Source organism: Mus caroli, unplaced genomic scaffold (assembly GCF_978045245.1).
Source record: "Mus caroli unplaced genomic scaffold, Mus_caroli_1 scaffold_3, whole genome shotgun sequence".
NCBI classification, from domain to species: domain Eukaryota; kingdom Metazoa; phylum Chordata; class Mammalia; order Rodentia; family Muridae; genus Mus; species Mus caroli.
Genome location: NW_028227258.1, coordinates 30,182,805 through 30,204,145, shown reverse-complemented (window position 1 = coordinate 30,204,145; position 21,341 = coordinate 30,182,805). Strand labels below are relative to the sequence as shown.

General features: G+C 45.9%; 1 protein-coding gene across 2 annotated transcripts in view; it reads left to right on the top strand.

Annotated features, from left to right (window-relative positions):
- Window positions 1-14,242, top strand: part of Cfi (complement factor I) — a 45,592-nt gene extending 31,350 nt beyond the window's left edge. For both annotated transcript variants that reach the window (XM_085835528.1, XM_085835527.1), the window contains exons 12-14: window positions 11,746-12,023; window positions 13,173-13,277; window positions 13,831-14,242. In XM_085835528.1, coding sequence (XP_085691654.1) covers window positions 11,746-12,023; window positions 13,173-13,277; window positions 13,831-14,048 — 601 coding nt within the window. In that variant the 3' untranslated portion in view covers window positions 14,049-14,242. The remainder of the gene's footprint in view (window positions 1-11,745; window positions 12,024-13,172; window positions 13,278-13,830) is intronic.
- Window positions 14,243-21,341: the final 7,099 nt, after the last annotated feature.

The following is a 21,341-nucleotide window of genomic DNA, read 5'->3' as shown; positions in this document are numbered from 1 at the left end:
AGTGCCATCTTATAATGGCGATTGCTCACAGCACGCACGGTTCTCCACATCTCCCCCTTTTTATTTTATTAAATTGAGGCTGGACTAGGTCTGTGTAATTATGCCCATCCGCTGTGGCTCCTGTCTTAGTTCGTTCCTCCAATGTCACAGCCTTTCCTGTCATAGGGTAACCCTATCGCCACCGGGCCCCGTGTCTTAGGTTGATCTGTGCATGAGGAAAGTTGCCCGTCCCTGGACACAGCAGTGCTATGTGACAGTAACTACTAAATGACCTAGGGCGAACTCTACAAAAGAGGCCAGCCACCAATGTCAACTAATTTTTGAGCATAGATAGCCAGATTTCAGGGGAGGCCCCTTGCTCAATGGCAGCAAGTGCTTGAGCTATCACAACCTTATCATTTGTTTGTTGGGTTCTGAGCTTGCAAACCAACCAGAGCATGAACACAAGTCCACAGCAGGTGGCAACACCAAATAAACCCACCCCCACCCATTCCTTAAAATAAGAAAATGCAGATGAAATCCAGGAGGAGAGGCCCTCTGTCAATGACAGGTCCACTCACGTTGAGTTGATCTTTAAAACTGCCACCCTCAGGGCCTCAAGAGTCTCATCGAATCCCTCGGACCAATTTCCTGCAAGATACAAGGAAAGCTGTCTAGACAGATTAGCTGCATGAGTAAAATCTTCATATTGGACACTGGTAATACACAGAGCGTCCAGTTTTCTTTCACAACCCAACTGGGCCATCTGGTATAGAATGCCTATCTGTTCCTCTGCCAGGTCAAGGTGCTGATTCAAAATCATCAGCCCTCCCTTTAACTTGGTACTAGCAGAAGTTTGGACAGTGATGGCATCAGCCAGATCTGCTGAAAGCTGATTTAATTTTGTGCCTGATTGAACCATACTAGCCATAGCATACCCTGCAGCTGTAGCAGCAGCTGCACTGGCTGAAATTGCTATGATCACGGCAGCAGTAATGCCAAAATCTCTTTTTTGTCGAAACAGGGATAAGGTGGAGGGTGTTTCTACCGGAACAGGGATCCAACGTGGGATCCGTACCACCATGGCATGGGTGTTCTTTGTTACATCCCAACATTGAGAAATCCAACAAGAATCATTAGAACAGACTTCAAATGAATCATTTGAAAGAATAAACAAGAAAGGGGGGTAAACACAGACTGGGGTAGATGGATAATTAATCTGGTTTACCAAAGTTTTATTGAACCCAGTGATCTCTACACTGGTATTAGTATATCCATAAGAGTCCTGAGAGGCAGCATGTATTCCCCAATACTGAGCAAATCTTGAGATGCCAGTAAACGAAGCCTTTCCAACTGCTCCTCCCTGGATAAAGATCAAAGGATTGAGTTCTGTTCAACTGGCATTGACTCCACAAAGCACCCACTTGTGAAAGGGATGCATTCTAAAGTCCTGTATGAAAAGTCCCTTTTTCATAACAAATTCCTTCTCTGGGTCATCTATCATGTTGGGAGAAAAGGAAAAGGTTTTACTCTGATCTGCCCAACGAGTGATGGAGGATTGACAATCAGACCAAGGTAGTATCAGCCCTTCATCTTCCAATCTACAATGAGGGGCTATTTTTGGTTGGTTGGGCTTCTTTGTCTGAAAAGTTAGGTGGTAGAAATGTACCATTAACCCAAATTGCCTCCTGCCAGAAGGTCCGATTTGTAAATGTTATATCTGTGTTGGAAGTATCTTGGGTTGTGCTTACCCACCTTCCTCGGTGCTCATTAAACATCCCCAAAGCTCGGGCTGTGAGGTTGATACATTTTCCTGGTCCATTAATTTAAAAGCATAAAGAACTCTGTTCTAATGAAGAGCGATTTTCTCCTAATGGTGCTCGGGTAGGATCATAGGGTAGATATGGTAAATCTAATGTTTTATTAGTAGTAAAGAATTTTGGAAAAACTATAGCATCATGGCGAACTGGCATTGGTTTAGGGAAAGTTGAGAGAATGGCCCATCTCTGTTTGCCCCTCATACTAGGAACCTGAGACAAGTTCAGCATTGTCAGGATCAGGAGCAGTCCTTGGGAGGTCAGCATCTTCCACACCATCCTTGATTACTATCTTGCGGGTGAGTCGTTCCGGCAGCCAAAATGGGTTGTCTTCACTCTGTGGAAAAACACAAACAGCTCCCCTGGATCTTATCAAAATAGGATCCAGGCCTTTCCACAGACCAGTTAAGACATCCTTCCATTTGACCATTTCTTTTGGTCTATCAGGGTCTGAGCTATGTCGATCGACTGCAGAGCGACCTTGCTTGTCAAGATTCAAAAAATTAAGTGTAAAGAGTGCCATAGATACAGCTACTCTTGGCACTGAGGGCAGAGTCTCATCAACTCCCCCCTTTTGTTTTATAAGATAAGACTTGAGTGTACAGTGGGCACGTTCCACAATGCCTTGTCCTTGAGGATTATAAGGAAGGCCAGTCAAGTGAGTGACATCCATTTGATGACAAAATTGCTGAAATTTAGTAGAGGTATATGCTGGCCCATTATCAATTTTAAGAACTGTGGGCTTGCCCCAAGCACTCCACGCTTCTAAACAGTGCTGTATAACATGAGAGGCTTTCTCACCTGTTAAAGGTGTAGCAAACATAACACCAGAGCAGGTGTCAATGGAAACATGTAAATATTGATTTCTTCCAAAGGAGGAAATATGAGTGACATCCATTTGCCAGACCTGTAATGGCCTGATGCCTCGGGGGTTTACCCCTACATGAGGAGTAGGCAGAAATTGACAACAGTTTTGACATTGGGTGACAATGTCACGAGCTTCCTTCCTGGTTAAAGTGAAATGGCGGCGTAATGTTTCAGCCGTCACGTGGAAGCATTTATGAAACTCCCTTGCAGCCTCTGCCTGCAAGGACAGAGCAGCAGCCACGATTCTAGTGGCTTTGTCTGCCAAGTCATTTCCATGAGACATGGGGCCAGGAAGGCCAGAATGAGCCCTGACATGAGTAATATACACAAGATGTCTTCTATGTAACAAGGCTGACTGAATTTGCTGAAAAAATGTGAGCAAGCTTGCTAGAGGGTCTAATTAAGCCAGCAACTTCAAGCATATTAACTGCATTGACCACATATAAGGAATCAGATACAATATTGAGCGGTCCCGGAAAAGTTTCAAGGACCTCTAGAACCACCAAACACTCTACAACCTGGGGTGATGTCTCATTATATTGTTTAGATGTTACTTGGCCATTTACTACATATGCACCTATACCAGATTTGGATCCATCTGTATACACTACTACCCCATCCGGAAGTGGGTGTTTAGCTGTTATTACTGGAAACACTATGGCTTGGCTTAAGGTGAACTGTAAAATTGGATGTTTTGGATAATGATTATCAATTTGTCCTGAATAAGAGGCAACCAAGACTGCCCAATCATTAGTTGTTGCTGCCAGGGTTTGAACTTGAGCAGAAGTATAAGGCACAATTAGCATATGAGGTTCTTTCCCAAAATGAGTAATGGCTGCTTTTATCCCCCTAAGTGCAAGTTGAGCAACTGCATTAGGATACCACTCAATGATTTTTGCAGGGGAAGCATTAGGATGGACCCACAATAAGGGTCCATTTTGCCATAAGACTGCTGTTGGTAACTGTGCAGTTTTTAATATGCACAATTCAAATGACTTTGACTCATCAATGCGTTGTAATTGAGCATCTTGTAAGGCTTTTTCTATCGTTTGTAAAGCTTGACATGCAGCTGGGGTAAGTGCTCCGTGGGAGGAGATGTGGGTATCTCCCTCTAATATGTCAAATAAGGGCTTTAATTCTGCTGATGGAATTTTCAAAAATGGTCTTAGCCAATTAATATCTCCTAGCAATTTTTGGAAATCATTCAAGGTATGTAGTTGATCTTTGCGAATCTCTAATTTTTGAGGAACAATTTTGTCAGGATAAATGAGTGACCTTAGGAAGGCTCCCATTCGAGCAACTTGCACCTTTTTGGTGGCTACCTGCAATCCCCATTGCCCTAACGTTTTTATTTATATAGGGTATGCATCTTGCAATAACTGTGAATTTTTATGGCAAATCAAAATGTCATCCATATAAATTATCACCTGTAATGATGGAAAATGCTCTCTAACTGACTTATGTGCCAATTGCACATACAGTTCACACATGGCGGGACTATTCGCCATCCCCTGAGGTAGGACCTTCCATTGGTGTATCTTTGATCCGGCTCTAAATGATTAATGGCTGGGATGATAAATGCCAATCTTTGCCTATCTTGAGGGCATAAAGGTATAGAGAAAAAGCAATCTTTAATATCTATAATTATAATTTCCCAATTTTTGGGTAAGACAGAAAGCAATGATAGCCCTCGCTGAACTGGTCCAAACAGATGCATTTGTGCATTAATTGCTCTAAGATCATGTAATAAGCGCCATTTGCCAGATTTTTTTTCTTAATTGCGAAAATAGGTGTATTCCAGGGTGAGGTAGAGGGCTCTAAATGACCCAAGCGTAGCTGTTCAGAAATTAGTTTTGTGGCTGCTTCTAATTTTTCAGAGGAGAGAGGCCATTGAGGAACCCATACAACTTCCTCTGTAAGCCATGGTATGGGCATGGAGCCCTCAACGGCCCCTAGGAAAAACCCAAACCTTGTCTCCCATTATTACCTTTTTGAGGGATAGGTTCAAGTCTACCCTGCTCTCCTTTCCCTAATCCCCTTCCTTCTTTATAGCCCATTTTCTTCATCATTGGAACAGCTTGTGGCGAGTATTCATTAGTCAAGGTCAGTCCTAGTGCCTGTAAGATGTCTCTCCCCCAAAGATTTACTGGGGGTGGTAAAACATAGGGAGTGAATCGTCCCGTTTGACCTTCAGGCGCTGTCCAGCTCAAAGAACGGAGCTAATAGTGGGACAGGACTGATAACCTAAACCTTGCAAAGAATGTGATGACTGAGTAACGGGCCAAGCTTTTGGCCACCATTGGGAAGAGAGGATACTTTTATCTGCTTCTGTGTCTAAAATCCCTTTAAATTGTTTTCCTTCTATAACTAATTCTAAGAATGGCCTGGAGTCAGAGGCATTACTAAGTAAGCAGAATCATTTCCAGTAGAACCAATACCTCTGGTAGCTCGAGGGACACCAGAGGAAGGAAAACAGCCATGTACGCTTGGCAAAATTATTAACTGAGCTATTCTATCCCCTTATGACATAGAAAAGACACCCTGAGGACAGGAACAGAGAACTTGAAGTTCCCCTTCATAATCTTGATCTATGACTCCAGGGTGAACAATAAGACCTTGTAAGGTAAGGGAGGCCCGGCCCAATATTAGGCCGACACTCCCGGATGGCAGAGGTCCTTTATAGTCAGTAGGAATAGGCTGCACCCCCATTTGGGGCATCATCATGAATCGGGTGGTGGTATGGAGGTCCAACCCAGCTGATCCTTCTGTTGCCCTGTGGACTGTGGGGTCCACCTTTTGCCTGTCGAGGTCCCATATGTTTTCGGGTCCTGAGACCTCGGGGCCCTGTACTGGTTATTTGGAATGGTCTCATTATCTACTGCTTGAGGGAATCCTGGCTGCAGGGGCCTGCCTCGATGACAATCTCTAGCCCAATGATATCCTTTTCCACACTTAGTACACAGTCCTGGCGCTCTCCTTTTGACAAGGGCTCTACAATCCTTTTTTAAATCTCTCGGTTTGCCACAATTATAGCAGAGTTTGAGCTCAGCCATGTCAGGGCGTTTTTGCCCTTGTAGAATAGCAGCTGCTAAACCGGCATTAGTGAGTGGCCCTCCAAGCTCACGGCAAACCTTCAACCAGTCCTGCAGTCCTTTGCTCTTTCTAGGTGTAATGGCAGCCCTGCATTCCTGGGTAGCCTGTTCATAGATCAACTGTTCAATTAAAGGCATAGCTGTCTCTGGGTCCCCAAAAATTCTCCCTGCCACTTCTGTCATTCTAGCCACAAAATCTGAGAATGACTCCTGGGCGCCCTGAGTGATCTTGGTCAAATGCCCACTTGCCTCTCCCTTCTTAGAGAGTGCCTTCCATGCCTTAACGGCAGCAGCTGAGATCTGGGCATACGCTCCCCAATGATAATTTGTCTGATTATTAGCGTGTTGTCCCTGATCTGTAAGCAACTCAAAAGTTCATGTTCCTTGGTCCCCTTCAACATTGGCATTGGCCCTTGCCTGTGCTTGGCAGGAGTCTTGCCACAAAGCTTTCCATTCTAAATAAATTCCCATGTTAGGAGATGCGGCTTTTACTACGGTCATCCAATCGCCGGGAGTCATTGCCAGAGTACCAAGCCTTTTGACCTAGGCTACAGTAAAGTTGGCATTGACTCCATAGTTACAGACTGACTCCGCAAGTTCTCTAATCTGTATATACTCCACCAGGGCGTGAATGCATCCGCCATCGGCGCCTTCAAAGACTGGGAATGCTTGCTGCACTTTTCTCTGTTCCTCTTTTGAAATAAATGAATCTGAATGATACCTCTGCACATAGGGCGGAGGTGTACTAGGACCCAGAGGTTGCAGACTCGAAGACCGCGCAGCGATTTGACATTTGTCTCTAGCTACTTTTGCTTTCTTTATGTAATTCTTTGACTGATTAGCTCGTCTTTCATCTGGCTGGTACTTTTCTCCCTCATAGCCTGCTGCTTCTTCCTCTAAGTCTGTTTCCTCAGAGGAGCTAAGTTCCTTTTCCGATTCTGAGCTACTGACAGCTAGTGCCTTGAACTCATCTAATGGCGGGTAGAGGCTCCTTTCTTTATGTGCCTCTCCAGCTCGATCTTTCTTTTTCTCTCCCTTTCCATCCCTTTTTTTAAAAATCTCTCCCAAGGCATTCTTTCCTTTATATCTCTTTTCCTCGGGCTCAAGGCCCGTGGAAAGGCCTATATTCTTCAATGCACCTTGTTTCCTCCCAACTTTCAATCTCTCTCCCCTCTCTGCCTCTGATAGACTGTCTTGAATTTCGTCCAAAACTTTCTGCCCTGCTTCTACCATTTGCTGACAATCCTCGTCTGTTAAGCACGATCTCACCAATTTCCACAACGGCATGATCCCTGCTTTAAGTTTGCCGTTCTGCTGTTCCCTAACTAGATCTCCTTTCAGTTTGTCCCAAGAGGCGACAGTTAACGACCCTGAGCAAGCATACCATGGTGCCACACGGTCTATTTCCCTGACAAATCCCTCTATAGTCTTAGTGGCGATTTTCAGGCCACACTGCTTCAGGACCGACCGTAAAGCTACTACTACAGAGTGGGAGATTCCCATACTGCCACTGTCCAGGCCTGACCGCGACTGAAACTGGTCACTGTCCAGGCGCTGTCCAGGCCTGACCGCGACTGGGAACCAGTCAGCAGTTCCAGCGGTGGAAGCAAAATGAAACCGAAAGGGAAAGTGCAATCTCCGTGCAAACAATCAAAAGGGCATCTAACTCTGGAGAAATTTCAAGACTGTACATACCTTACAGAGAACTGTAATGTCCCGCAGTTCTGGTTCCGCCCCACGAACGGGGGATCTCCCTTGCGCTGGTGTGATGGTAAAAGGTCCCCGGGTCTTCGGCGCCACGTATCCTGAGCTTTTGTCCCCGCCGGCAAGAACACACTCGGGACAACCGGAATCTTCTGCAGCAAAAAGCTTTATTGCTTCTTCAAGAGGGAAGACCCCGACCCCAGAAAATGGAGTTGCTTATATAGCCCTCAGCCATGGCGTTTCAGCACCTGATATGGCGTGTCAGCTCCTGATTTGTTGCTCGCCCATCACCCCACTATTACGCCCCAAGAATGGGCAGTGACTTGGAGTGAGTTCACTCTCGCACCTGCATACAAGGCTTGTTTACTAGTTAGGTACAGCGGAGGCCAGCACCATCTTATAATGGCGATTGCTTGCGGCATGCACGGCTTTCCACAGGGTCAGAAGAAACCCATCTGCTGAAGACTAACCATACCGTGTATCCCTTTTGAGTGTCTTAGTTAGGGTTTTACCGCTGTGAACAGACACGATGACCAAGGCAACTCTTATAAAGGACAACATTTAATTGAGGATGGCTTACAGGTTCAGAGATTCAGTCCATTATCATCACTGCAGTAGCATGGCAGTGTCTGGCAGATGTGGGACCAGAGGAGCTGAAAATTCTACATCTTGATCCAAAGGCAGACAGGAGAAGACTGGCTTCTAGGCAGCTAGGAGGAAACTCTACCCCAACAGTGACACACACTTCCTCCAGCAAAGCCACACTCACTTCAACAAGACCACACCCCTTAGTAGTATCACTCCCTGGGACAAGCATATTCAAACCACCACAGACAGAGTTTTCAGGTCAAAGAAGCACGGTAGACATAGTGTGGACTCAGCTTTGGCATGTGACAAATGAGAACTGCAAGTCACACACATGTTCAGCAGGGAGCTTTGTAAGTGGCTGTATTACCTTGCTGGTAAATACCATACGCTGGGTGACTTTAAATGCACAGATTTCTTTTCTCACAATTCTGTAGACTGGGAGATCAAGGGGCAGCTTGTTTTTTCCTGGTGTCCCTTGGCTTCACTGTGCTCTCTTCTCATGGCACCCTTCCTCTGTGGCCTTTCTTCTGTACACATGTAGCTCTGAGATTTTGCTTTATCCCCAAGAAGAACCAGGCCTTACTAGATTAAACAACCCCATTTAACTTTAATTGCATGGTTAAAAGGACCTTCTCCAAATGTAGTCACACTGGGACTCAGGGCATCGAGAAGGCATCCAATAAACCCAGCCAATAATAGTGACAGGATTGCAATCCTCCAAAGGTCTTGATTGGTTGACAAATCAAAGTCAACTTGCAAAAGGATTCTGGCCTCAGTTTGGACTTGAGAGTGAATGTAGTGTGGTTTAGTGAGCACTTCTTATGGCCTAGGTCCTAGGTCAGGCACTGTCACATGTTGCCTTGTTTAGCATGCTCAGCAGTCCTACAGGATAACCAGGACTCCTCCCACTTTATAGATAAACATACTGAACTGAGACGCTAAGTGACTTAGCTGAAGCTATGTAACCAGTTGAGCGGTCGAGCCAATACACCATCAGTGTCTGATTATCATTAAGATGAACGTCTTCTCAGCAAATTTTAGGTGGCCTAACTTTCTGAGAGGTGGCATTTCCATCAAATGATGAAGTGTGTGTTGAATGACACCCAGGAAAATCCTTGTGCAGTGGAACAGCAAGCCCAGCTTGCTCTTCTACCTTCCTTAAAGATGCTCCTCTCTTAGTTCCATGGCACCACATCCCCTTGGTTTCTTTCTCTGCCCACACCTCCTCTGCTGTCCTACAAGGTTTCATCTGCGCTTGCATCACAGGGCCTCTGAGCAGTCAGAGTTCTTCAATGTTCAGCCTCTCCTCTGACTCGTTCTTCCTTAAAGTTATCTGTAGTCGAAAGTCCCACTCTAAGGGGACTGAATGGTAGCCACAGTAGAGCCTTTCTCCAACTGCTGACCTATAGTCAACATCCATCCATAGTTCCTGGTTACATGGAAACTACATTGAGAGCTGGAGGGATGGGTCAGTTGATTAACTGCTTGCTATACAAGCATGAAGACCTGAGTTTAAGCTGCAGAAGCCACATTACCAAGAAATTTGAAGCCAGGTGTGGTGTCATGTGCTCATAATCCAGCAGTGGGAGGGAGCTCCTTGGGGCTTGCTGGCCAGCCAGCATGGCCTACTTGGAGCGTTCTAGACTAATGAAAGATCCTGCCGCACAAACTAGGTGGACGGTGCCTAAGGGACAATATCCAAGATTTATCTCTGGTCTTTACATGCACGCACATGCATGCGCATCTGCAAACATGTATCCCATGCACAGGCATGAACACAAATGAACATGAGCACAGATGCACACACACACACACACACACACACACACACACACACAGAGAGAGAGAGAGAGAGAGAGAGAGAGAGAGAGAGAGAGAGAGAGAGAGAGAGAGAGAGATTGAGTTCTAAATGTACAAGGCCTACCTTACAGGCTAACTCTCTTAATTATGGTCCCGTTCCAGTGCTTCCTGTCTTAACAAACACCATTTATATGGTTGACACAGGTAGAAATCCAAGAATCATCCTTACTTCCCTCTCTGAGCCTCTCTACAGCAAGGCATTCTTAATGTTTAATTTTTCACCATTCACTTTTCAAACCTCGTCTCCTTTCCTAACACCCTGTCCTTATCATCTGCATTGCATGGCTTGCCTCAAATTGCCTTACCTACATGCACCCTGTCTACCCACAGTCCAACCTGTCTGTTCTCCACTGTGTAGCACAAATAATTCAAGAGCTTTGCAGTCCTCCTCAGATGGGCATGGAAACAAAACTGTCAACACATATAAATCATATAAGGCTTTCCTTATATGACTTGGCTTTCCTTTCTGTCACCAGTCTCACACTGCTTCCTGCCCATTGAAGCACCTACTCTGGCTCCTTCAGATGCTCAAAAGCAATCGCTCCCTCTGCAAAGGACCTTCACAGATCCTTTCTCTTGCCTGGCATGATCCTCTCTTACCTAGTTAATGCTGCCCTCTACTCAGACTCAGGCAACCCTTTATTTCCTGTGGAATCACCCCTGAATGCTTTTAATTAAAGCCCTCCCCATAAGTTCTTAAAAGCCTTTCCCCTGTCTGCTCCTCTCACTCCTCACTGGATCTCTCTCTCTCTCTCTCTCTCTCTCTCTCTCTCTCTCTCTCTCTCTCTCTCTCTCTCTCTCTCTTCAGCATTGTGATCACCAATCCAGTGATGCATGTTTTCTAAATGCTTTCTAGTTTTGCTAACTTCTGTACCCCAGTGCCCAGTACAACACCTGCCTGTGTAGTTGGCAAACACTATATCTGTGCCCAGTAAGCCATAGAAACAGAGTTAACCTTCAAGGACTATTTATGATCCCTGCACCTATAATACAACCCAAATCAACATGGATGGCAGCATTCTTGGAACTCTTAGGTATAAGTAACAGCATCCAAACATCACATTATCTCCTAGGACATTGCTATTGAACTGTATGTACTGTGATGGTCTGAGCTGCTATGAAGGAAAGATAAATTCTATTCAGTTTGTACTATTTGACAAGGAAACAAGATTATAGATGATTTTTAATAATATACAGAGGACATAATTTAAGAAGATAATTTAAATGTTCAAGTTTTTGCTCATGGACAGTCCACTCTGTGACATATTTCACTATTTGGAAAGGTTAGACAATGAGATCATGGGAAGTGCTGGGGACTCAGTGCTCTCTCCATTGACCACTCAATCACCCTAGTCTACATCAATGGAACTCTCCAGTTTCATATCTGTCTTAGTTAGGGTTTTACTGCTGTGAACAGACACCATGACCAAGGCAACTCTTATAAGGACAACATTTAACTGGGGCTGGCTTACAAGTTCAGAGGTTCAGTCCATTATCATCAAGGCAGGAGCATGGCAGCATCTAGGCAGGCATGGTGCAGGCAGAGCTGAGAGTTCTGCATCTTCATCTGAAGGCTGCTAGTGGAAGACTGGCTTCCAGGCAGCTAGGGTGAGGGTTCTAAAGCCCACACCCACAGTGACACGCCCACTCCAACAAGACCACACCCAAAACAAGGCCATATTCCCTGGGCCGAGCACATACACCATCACAATATCACTAAAGATTTTAAAAAAAAAAAAAACTGAGATTTATCCTTTAAAGGAAAAACTACAAAGATGAAGTACCAAGATCCGTATCTTTTCTTGATATAGTTCGTTTCCTGTTCCTTTCTCTTACAGACCCAGTAGAGCTCACAGTTACCAAGTCTGGACGGCTTTATTAGACTGGCTAAAACCTAACTCTCAGTTGGGAATTCAAACGGTGAAGAGAGTTATTGTTCACGAAAAATATAATGGAGCCACCTTCCAAAACGACATAGCTTTGATTGAAATGAAAATGCACACGGGCAAGAAAGAATGTGAACTCCCCAATTCTGCCCCTGCCTGCGTCCCATGGTCTCCATATCTGTTCCAACCGAATGACAGATGCATCATCTCTGGATGGGGTCGAGGGGAAGGTATGTGCTTTACCTCCGGGATTGGAAATTGGATTAGAAATACATGGGAACCCGTCTAATACTCATAGAAATATCATGTACAGAAAAGCCAGCATCCATCCAGTAAGGGTTGCCTGCCTGGGCTCATGGCCTGAGTTGCTGCTCAGAACCCCATTATCAGAAGGACCACATGATGGGAAGAGAGGCCCCTTGGTCTTGCAAACTTTATATGCCTCAGTACAGGGGAACACCAGGGCCAAGAAGTATGAGTGGGTGGGTAGGGGAGTGGTGGGGGAGGTTCTGGGGGACTTTTGGGATAGCATTTGAAATGTAAATGAAGAAAAAACCTAATTAAAAAATAAATTAAAAAACAAAAAAGAAGGACCACATGACATTGCAGATGCAGCTTAACGCTTGGGTGTTTGTCTAGCACGTGCAAGTTCCTGGGTTTGATTCTCAAGATTGAAAACAAGAGACCAAATGTGTTCTTGTGATGGTACACACCTAGAATCCCAGAAGCAGGAGGATTGGGAGTTCAACACCATCCTTGAGGCTAACAAGATTTGTTTCGTTTTTGACCTAGAGAAGTGCTAATTAAACAGTTTTATTTCAAATGGACCTCCTGAGAGAGTACGAAGAGATGTCAAAGTCCCTTTGACTTAAATGTGAAGCAGTGTCTATCTCCTTGTCCATCACTTCAGGTCACTTAAGGAACTACTTCCTCAAGTGCACAAGCACGCACAAGCTAGCAGCAGCATAGGATTTCCTAACTTCTTCAAGGCTGTTGTCTGATGGTAATTTCAAGAAAATTCGTGGTTGTAGGAAAAGATATCAAAGATCCTATGCCATTTCCCTATGGAACCCATCAACAATAGGAGCGGGTTACACCTCAGTCACAAGGGCCAGCTCTAATTTACTAAATGACTGTGACTCAAGTCTCACCTTCAAGAGCCTTCCTTCACGGTTCATTTTAGAAAGGTAATTCTAGAAAGTAGGGATATAAAGAGACTATGATTTAAATGTGCCAAGGAAGTGTCCTCAATAATTAATATATATAATAATTAATAAAGTACATTCATGTATCTTCTTAATGGTTCCCTAAGCTAAGACCATCTTTATTTAGACTTCTCCTTTGCGGCTTCTAAATGTCTCTTTTCTCACTTTGTATAGATAACCAAAAAGTCTACTCACTCAGGTGGGGTGAAGTTGATCTAATAGGCAACTGCTCTCAGTTTTACCCAGATCGCTACTATGAGAAAGAGATGCAGTGCGCAGGTGAGTGCCCACTGGGTAGCCTGGGGTACCCATTCTATTAGTCAGCTTTGATTCTTCCCCATTGCATCTGAATCTCCTTACAGAGTGGGGTAAAGCATAAAAGTGAAGCTGGAAAACTAGGCTAACTTAGGGAAACAAACAGAAGGTTTACAAATTATCTCCTATACTTCAATCTGCAATCCCAAGAGGAACCCGTGACAGCCCTGTCAGGAAAGGTTTTGTTTGCCTTTTTTTTTTTTTAAAGATTTATTTATTATATATAAGTATACTGTAGCTGCTTCAGACATACCAGAAGAGGGCATCGGATCTCATTACAGATGGTTGTGAGCCATCGTGTGGTTGCTGGGATTTGAACTCTGGACCTCTGGAAGAACAGTCAGTGCTCTTAACCACTGAGCCATCTCTCCAGCCCAGGAGAGGCTTTAAAAAGTGCAAATCCTTCTGTGCATTGGTGTTGGGGGGGGGCAGGAAACTGTGCAAGGGTCTTGACAGATGGAAGGAGATGTGCAAGGGTCTTGACAGAAGGAGGGAAATGTGCTTTTCTATCTCTCAGGTACCAGTGATGGGTCCATTGATGCCTGCAAAGGAGACTCCGGAGGCCCCTTGGTCTGCAAGGACATCAACAACGTCACTTATGTTTGGGGCATTGTGAGCTGGGGAGAAAATTGTGGGAAGCCCGAGTTCCCAGGTGTTTACACCAGAGTGGCCAATTATTTTGATTGGATTAGCTATCACGTTGGAAGGTCTCTTGTTTCTCAACACAATGTCTGAAGCTATGACCACCTTCTTTCTACACTTATTCTTTTAGGAGTTACATTTTAATTGAAATGAAACTGTATAGTTAGTTCTCCTCAGAGCTGGCAAGAAGCAACTCTTATTGGCTAGTCCTAAAGTTTCTCCCAAGTTTATGCTGTTTTAGAATTCTGCCATATAATCCACAATAAATTTTTTGGCTAAGCATACAAGGTGGTTTGTGTTTGTTTGTTTGGTTGGTTGGTTTTCAGTGCCTAAAACCACACAGCTACACCCTCAGCCCACACATTTTATTTACAGATAGTTTACATTAACTATTCAGGAAGGAATGACATTTTGATGGCAGTTTAATGACATTAGAATTGCACAAGACTGTGTTCAAGGTACAAATCTGCCACCATTGGGTCATTTTTAGATTCTCTGTGTGTTATTTTCCATCTGTATTTTGTGGTTTTTCCCTTCAGAGACCATGAACAAGTAGCTATCAAGTAGGGCACCAACTGCAGACCAAAGAAATTATCACACCCAAGTCTAGCTTGATAAAGCAATGAGCATCCTGGGGTTCCTTAAGGCAGCTGGATCACTGGTAAGCTCACCCAAGTATAGATGACAACTCAGAGGAGTTGCATCCTTAGGGCCCACTACGCAATTCAATTTGTAGGCAATTCCACAGAAGGTAGCCTCCTCTCCCAGCCGCTGCTTACTGCTAACACTACCCCAGAAGGGCCTATTGTTAGCATTTTGTCTAGGCTCTGCTCCACAGTTACCTGGCAACAGCCAGGTATGCCTGACTCACTATAAAAGGGACTGCTTGCCCCCTCTTCTTCTCTCCCCATTCCCCTCCCCCCTCTCGCTCCATGTGCTCATGGCCAACCTCTACTCCTCTGCTCTTGCTCTCTGTGTTTCTCTGTCTCTACTACCCTCTTAACTCCCCTCTCATGCCCTGAATAAACTCTATTCCATACTATACCGTCGTCGTTGAGTGGCTGGTCCCTCAGGGGGGAAGGGATGCCTCAGCATGGACCCACAGAGGCACCCCTTCCCTCATACCTGACTATACATCCACCAAACGTATTCCTTTATCTTTCTATAAAACACATCACCTATTGACTCTCGTACCTTTCTCAGCTTCCTGAATCTAGTGAGTGAGTCTCTAGTTTCCAGAACTTTATAAACCTCCACTCTCCCTCCTTTTTTTCTTCCTTCTCGCTCTGGCCCTGCTTGCTTCATCCCTCCCTCTCTCCTTCCTTAAGAAGGAAGAATAGCTATAGGACATTCCACAAGGGAAGGTGTGAAAATGAACACCGTGTTTACATAAAAATCCTGGCATAGTATCATTTATAGGGCAATGACACCACCCAGCTCTTGTCCCATTTCTCTGCTTCTTTAAGAACTGACACATTTTCCTCCTGTCACAGGCTCCCCTTGACCCTTCCTGGAACCCTTCCCACAGCCCTCCATGCTGTCACTATGTCTTGGGTTCCTTGTTCTTAACCTCCTTGCCAGCCACATCCATCTGGTTGCTTCATCTACTTTGTTCTTTCTCTGGTGTTCTGTATCTCAGTTTTTAGTTCAACTCACAGTCCAAGGACTATGGAGTTCATATCTCCAGTCTTGACCTTTCCTTAGGATGTGTTTTTAAAAAGATAGAGAGGGAGAGGGATGGGGTATGTTCTATGGAGGTGTAGCTAGGTATGGGAAAAGGTGTTTGCCTCTGGTGTGTGTGTGTGTGGCTATGCTGAAGCATCCCTTCCCCCTGAGGGACCAGTCACACCAGGGCATGGGGAGGGGAGTTAAGAGGGCAGGGTAGAAGAGGCAGAAAAAGACAGAGGGGGGGAAGAAGGAGGAAGACGAGGAAGAAGGAGGAGGAAGGAGGAGAGGAAAGGAGAGGAGGGGAAAGGAGGGGAGGGGAGGGGAAAGGAGGGGAGGGGAGGGGAGGGGAGGGGAGGGGAGGGGAGGGGAGGGGAGAGGAGAGGAGAGGAGAGGAGAGGAGAGGAGAGGAGAGGAGAGGAGAGGAGAGGAGAGGAGAGGAGAGGAGAGGAGAGGAGAGGAGAGGAGAGGAGAGGAGAGGAGAGGAGAGGAGAGGAGAGGAGAGGAGAATAAAGAGGCCGGCCATGAGCACGTGGAAAGAGGGGGGAAGGGACAAGAGGACAGAGCAAGAGGAAGAGAGGAAAAAGAGAGTGAGGAGGGGGCAAACAGCCCCTTTTATAGTGGGCCAGGCTCACCAGGCTGTTTCAGGAAACTGTGGGGAGGAGCTTAGACAGAATGCTAACACCTACAACAGCATACTAACTAAATGTGCCACTAAGTACTTGCCATATCAGGAGTAATGGGCCAACCCTGTATTTCTTAACTGTGCCCCTGCTCCCACCTCTGCACGAGGGAGGCATCACCATTTAGTCAGGGATACAGCAAGTGCTGCCCCTCCAGCACAACAGCCCGCTCTAATTTCAGAACAGCACTGATTCTTCTTGCGAGGCATTGTTTTTATTGCTCTCCTACCTCTTCTCTAACTGTCGCCCCAAGGACAATGTGAGACAGATGACAGTTCTCTCTGTCCTCCTCTTGGCTGTACCTCTTGCTCTTAATTCAGAGATGTGCAGTGAATCAGCATTAACTTTAGGATTTGTTTTAAAACCAGCGCTGTCATTGTGAAGCAGAGAGCGGAGATGCCTATCTCCAACTGGGCTCTTGGCCCACCCCCTCCCAGAACTGTCGTGGTCAGACACCGAGGAGCACAGACAAGGAGACCCTTTATTGTCACTTTGGGGTTGACAACTTTAAACAGTTTGTCATGAACTCACAGTAGCAACCGGAAGCCAGGGGAGAGCTGCTACAGCTCTCACAAGTGCTAACACTCCAGGACCATGTGTGGAGATATTGTAGAAGGTGCCTGTGTGTGGGAACTTAAATCATGGGGATGGCTGACAGCTCAGAACCCCATTCTGCACACTGACTTGAAACCCGCAAGAGCAAACAAATAAACAAAAAACAGAATGGACTAGTGTGAACTTCTCAAGGGCAGTGACGCAGCTTTCCAAGGTGGCTCCCTGCAGGAAAAGACCAGGTATAGCGGGAATGGGATGCTCTGACTACAGGGTTTTATCAGGTCAAAGGTGTCTCCAAGGACTCTGAACCACAGACCACAGAATCCAATGTGACCAGCTCTGTGCAAACATACATTCAATGTCTCCATCGGATTGACCTATAGACAAGTCGGTGGGGGCATTTTCTTGATTAACGACTGATGTGGGAGAGCCATGCAACTGGGGGCAGTGCCACCCTCAGGCAGGTGACCTGAACAAGTCAGGAGGAGCATGTCAGTAAGCAGGTTCCTCCACGGTCTCTGCTTCAGTTCCCACCTCCAGGTTCCTGCCCTGACTTCTCGCCCTTACTTCCCTCAGAGCTATAGGACGACATAAACCTTCAGTTCCCACCTCCAGGTTCCTGCCCTGACTTCTCGCCCTTACTTCCCTCAGAGCTATAGGACGACATAAACCTTCCCGTCCTCAGAAACAAAACTGGACGGGAGCTCTTAGCATAGTATCGCTTTTGTAACAAACCAAGCTGAGAGGAAGGATGGCAGGAAAGCCGAGACCCCAGGTCATCCTGAAGACAGAGTTAACTGAGAACGGCTGCAGCTGCTTATTGGTGAGCTAAGAGGACATAGAGAGCTAACATAGTTACTAGTCCTTGAGACACCTGCAACGTGGGATTGGAGTGGGGCAATAATGCCCACCGACTGACTATCAGCCAGCGGACAGTCAACGTCAGTGCTACCAAATCCAGAGTCAGAGATGGGCAAAGCAGAACTTCTACCACCCACTCCTGGGTGGGCAGTATGTGATATACAATGGTCTCTCTGGTTGGGAGAGAGGGACACACATCGAGAATGTGGCCCCTCCATTGTCAGGGCTCATCAGAGCTCAGAGAACTAATATATCTCACAGCAATGTCAGTCTTTGTCTAGTCCCCATCACAGCCTTATAGAAACCTCTAGACAATGAAGTTCACTGGCTTTTCCTCTCTTAGAGCCCGTCCCACTCTGGGAGTCTCCTTTCCTCAATTCCTTCTTTTCCCCTGTAATTCTTCTTAAGAAAGCATAGCCCATTGGCTGGAGAGATGGCTCAGCGGTTAAGAGCAGTGGCTGTTCTTCCTAGAGATCCAGAGTTTAATTCCCAGCAACCACATGGTGGCTCACAACTATCTATAATAGGATCCGATGCCCTCCTCTGGTGCGTCTGAGGAGAATGTCAATACACTCACATAAAATAAATCTTAAAAAAACAAAACAAAAAAGAGACCATGAAGAAAGCTTAGCCCGTACACACACACACACACACACACACACACACACACACACACACACACACACACACATATATATATATATATATATATATATATATATATATATATAATTTTGTTTTTCAAGACAGGGTTCCTCTCTGTAGCCCAGGCTGTCCTGAAACTCAATCTGTGGACCTGGCTAGCTTCAAACTCAGAGATCCGCCCACCTCTGCCTCCCGAGTGCAAAGATTAAAACCATGCACCACCATCACCACTGGGCTACTGTCCTTACCTTTAATCTTCATGGCATGAGATAGTAAACACTAAGTCACTGTCAATCTTTGATGGCCATGTCTGGTACCCTTGGGTCATATATAACTGGGTTGAGAATGGTCTGTCATAATCACGATTCCTACATCATATGGGGCTGGATGGGAAATAAAATATGAAGCCGTAGTTTGCAGAACCAATGGCAAGGAAACACATTGGAGATCAGCCTGAGGCACCAGGGACATGCCCAGAGCGGAACTCAATCTGTTTTATGGAATGCCACGGTTATTGTTAATTGCCAACTTCCCAGAGATGGGCCCCGGCCATGTCTGTGCAGAATTATCTTGAGTGCATTAATTAATGTGAGAAGACCTATCTCAATAGTGGGCTGGACTATTCCATAGGCAAGGGATTCTAGAAGATAGCATAAAGTTTAGAAAGTGATTTACCTGCTTTCTGCTTTCCAATTGTGATGCAACCCACTGCTTGAAGCTCCTGCCATTTTAACTTCTTCTCTGTGATCAAGTGGATCCTGGAACTGAGCCAGAAAAACAAACAAGTAAGCCTGTAGGTGGCTTCTTCTTCTTCTTCTTCTTCTTCTTCTTCTTCTTCTTCTTCTTCTTCTTCTTCTTCTTCTTCTTCTTCTTCTTCTTCTTCTTCTTCTTTTCCTCCTCCTCCTCCTCCTCCCCCCTCCTCATTCTCCTTCTCCTTCTTTTTCATCATCCTTCCCCCAGCCTAAAGAAACCTCCTCAGACACTGGAGCCAGGAGTCTGGCTTTGCTACATTTAAGTCTTCCTGCCAGAGAACTGAGAACTGCCCGCTGCTGAGCTGCTGAAGAGCCTACTTTGTAATTCAATCCAGCTGAAACAAGCAACAGAACCCAGATGAAACAAAGGGATGGGTCCTTAGGTTCTCCCATATGTGTTCAGTGCCGTGCATTAAAGATTGAGCCTTGATCAGAGAACTTTGTCTTGGCTCGTTATTTCTCTCGCTGTCCTTCCCATCCATCCCCAGCTTTCCTTTCAGGAACCCAGGAACCCGTGGCTGCTGGCGGCTTCGATGATGACAATGATGATGTGTTTGTATGTACACATAGACGTCTGAGGACAACTTGGGGGAACTCCCTTCTCTCCTTCCACTGCGGATCCCAGGTACCAAGAGGCTATTAGGCTCATGTAGCAAACGCTGAGCTTTCTCACTGGCTCTTAGCGTTGCTTTTGTCAGAGTACTTTCTCACAGCAACAGGGAAGAAAATGAGTCACAGAAGAGGTTCCCAAGCAGCTTTCCAAAGGCCTCGCAGCTTGAGGGGCCTCCCACACACAGGATGGAGAGCAGCTCCATGTCCTGGTACCCAGGGTGCATCAGAGAAAAGGACAAGCTGGGTGTAGCCTCATGCCCAAGACTTGAAACCACTGAAGAATTAAAGTCCAAATGGGAGGCAGGGAGGAAGAGGCAGGGGAGGGTGGAGGGCTGACATGAGATATGGAAGACAGGAGATCCCAGACTGTTCCAAGGGAGACTGAAGAAGACAGAAGCCACCTTGGGGAAGGAGAATGCCCCTGGTTCTAGATGGGTCAAGGAGAGAAAATACAGTGTCCGGGGACAAAACTGATGACGACAGGGTACCGGGGAGGGGTATCTGAGTCTGTGGCAATGGTGAGATTTTATTTTAATTATGAGGAGACTGCTGTGGCCATGGATGGCAGATCATAAAGAGAAGTGAGGAACTGAATCCGGTTTAACCAGTCGTGTTATTGCATCCGTGTGCAATAGACCAGAAAAGGTGCCAAAGAATCTGGCATTTGAGAACATAATCCCCAGAGAGACACGCGGCAACCCCTGTCCTCAGAGCACAGGCTATTGTTAAGGTAAAAGACATTCATTCAGCAAGATGTAAATGTGTAAAGAAATAGAAAAGAGAGAGGCTTGGCGCCAAGATCCTAGCACTTGAGAGGATAGTGTGTTCAAGGCAAGTTGGAGGGCAGCCTGAGCTACAGGCCAAGACTCTGTCTCAGAAAAATTAACTGAGGGCTGGTCCCAGGTAACTTTTCCACATTTGTCCCGCTTCGGAAGACACACTCCTGCCTCCCTCTCCTCTGCCTAATCGGTGATTAGCCTTTTCTCTACAGGATTTAGAATTTTAAGGAGGGATAACTGCGAACTTCTCCTTCCTTGGAATTAGAAGCAATGGAGGAAGTGCTCTGGCAGATTGTGCAGAGTTCCATCTTCAACAACCCTCAGACCATGCTGTGCTGCTAGGACTGCGGCTGATCAAAGGGTGAGGCAAATCCAGGCTTGGTAGGCCCGTGTTCAAACAATTCTCTACGCTGGACCACAGGCCTTCTCCAATAAAGGCTGGGACTGCTGAGCCCAAGGGAGGCTGTGCTACTGGAGTCGCTATAAATTATGGTGCCTCGGTAAACAGGAGAGCTTTGTAAAACAAGCAAGCAAACAAACTTCACTAGGAGCTGGGAGGCGGTGGCGCACGCCTTTAATCCCAGCAGGCGGATCTCGGAGTTCGAGGCCAGCCTTGTCTACAGAGTGAATTCCAGGACAACCAGGGCTACGCAGAGACCCAGTCTTGAAAAACAATACAAAACAAAACAAAACAAAACAAAACAAAACCAATTCACTGTGGTGTTAAACCAAAGCAATGACTATGTTTATCTAGGGCACGGGCAAGGCGTTTTTAAGACTCCACAGAGGTAGGACCGTCAGGACCATAAGCTACGGGAGCGTTCCGGAGACCAC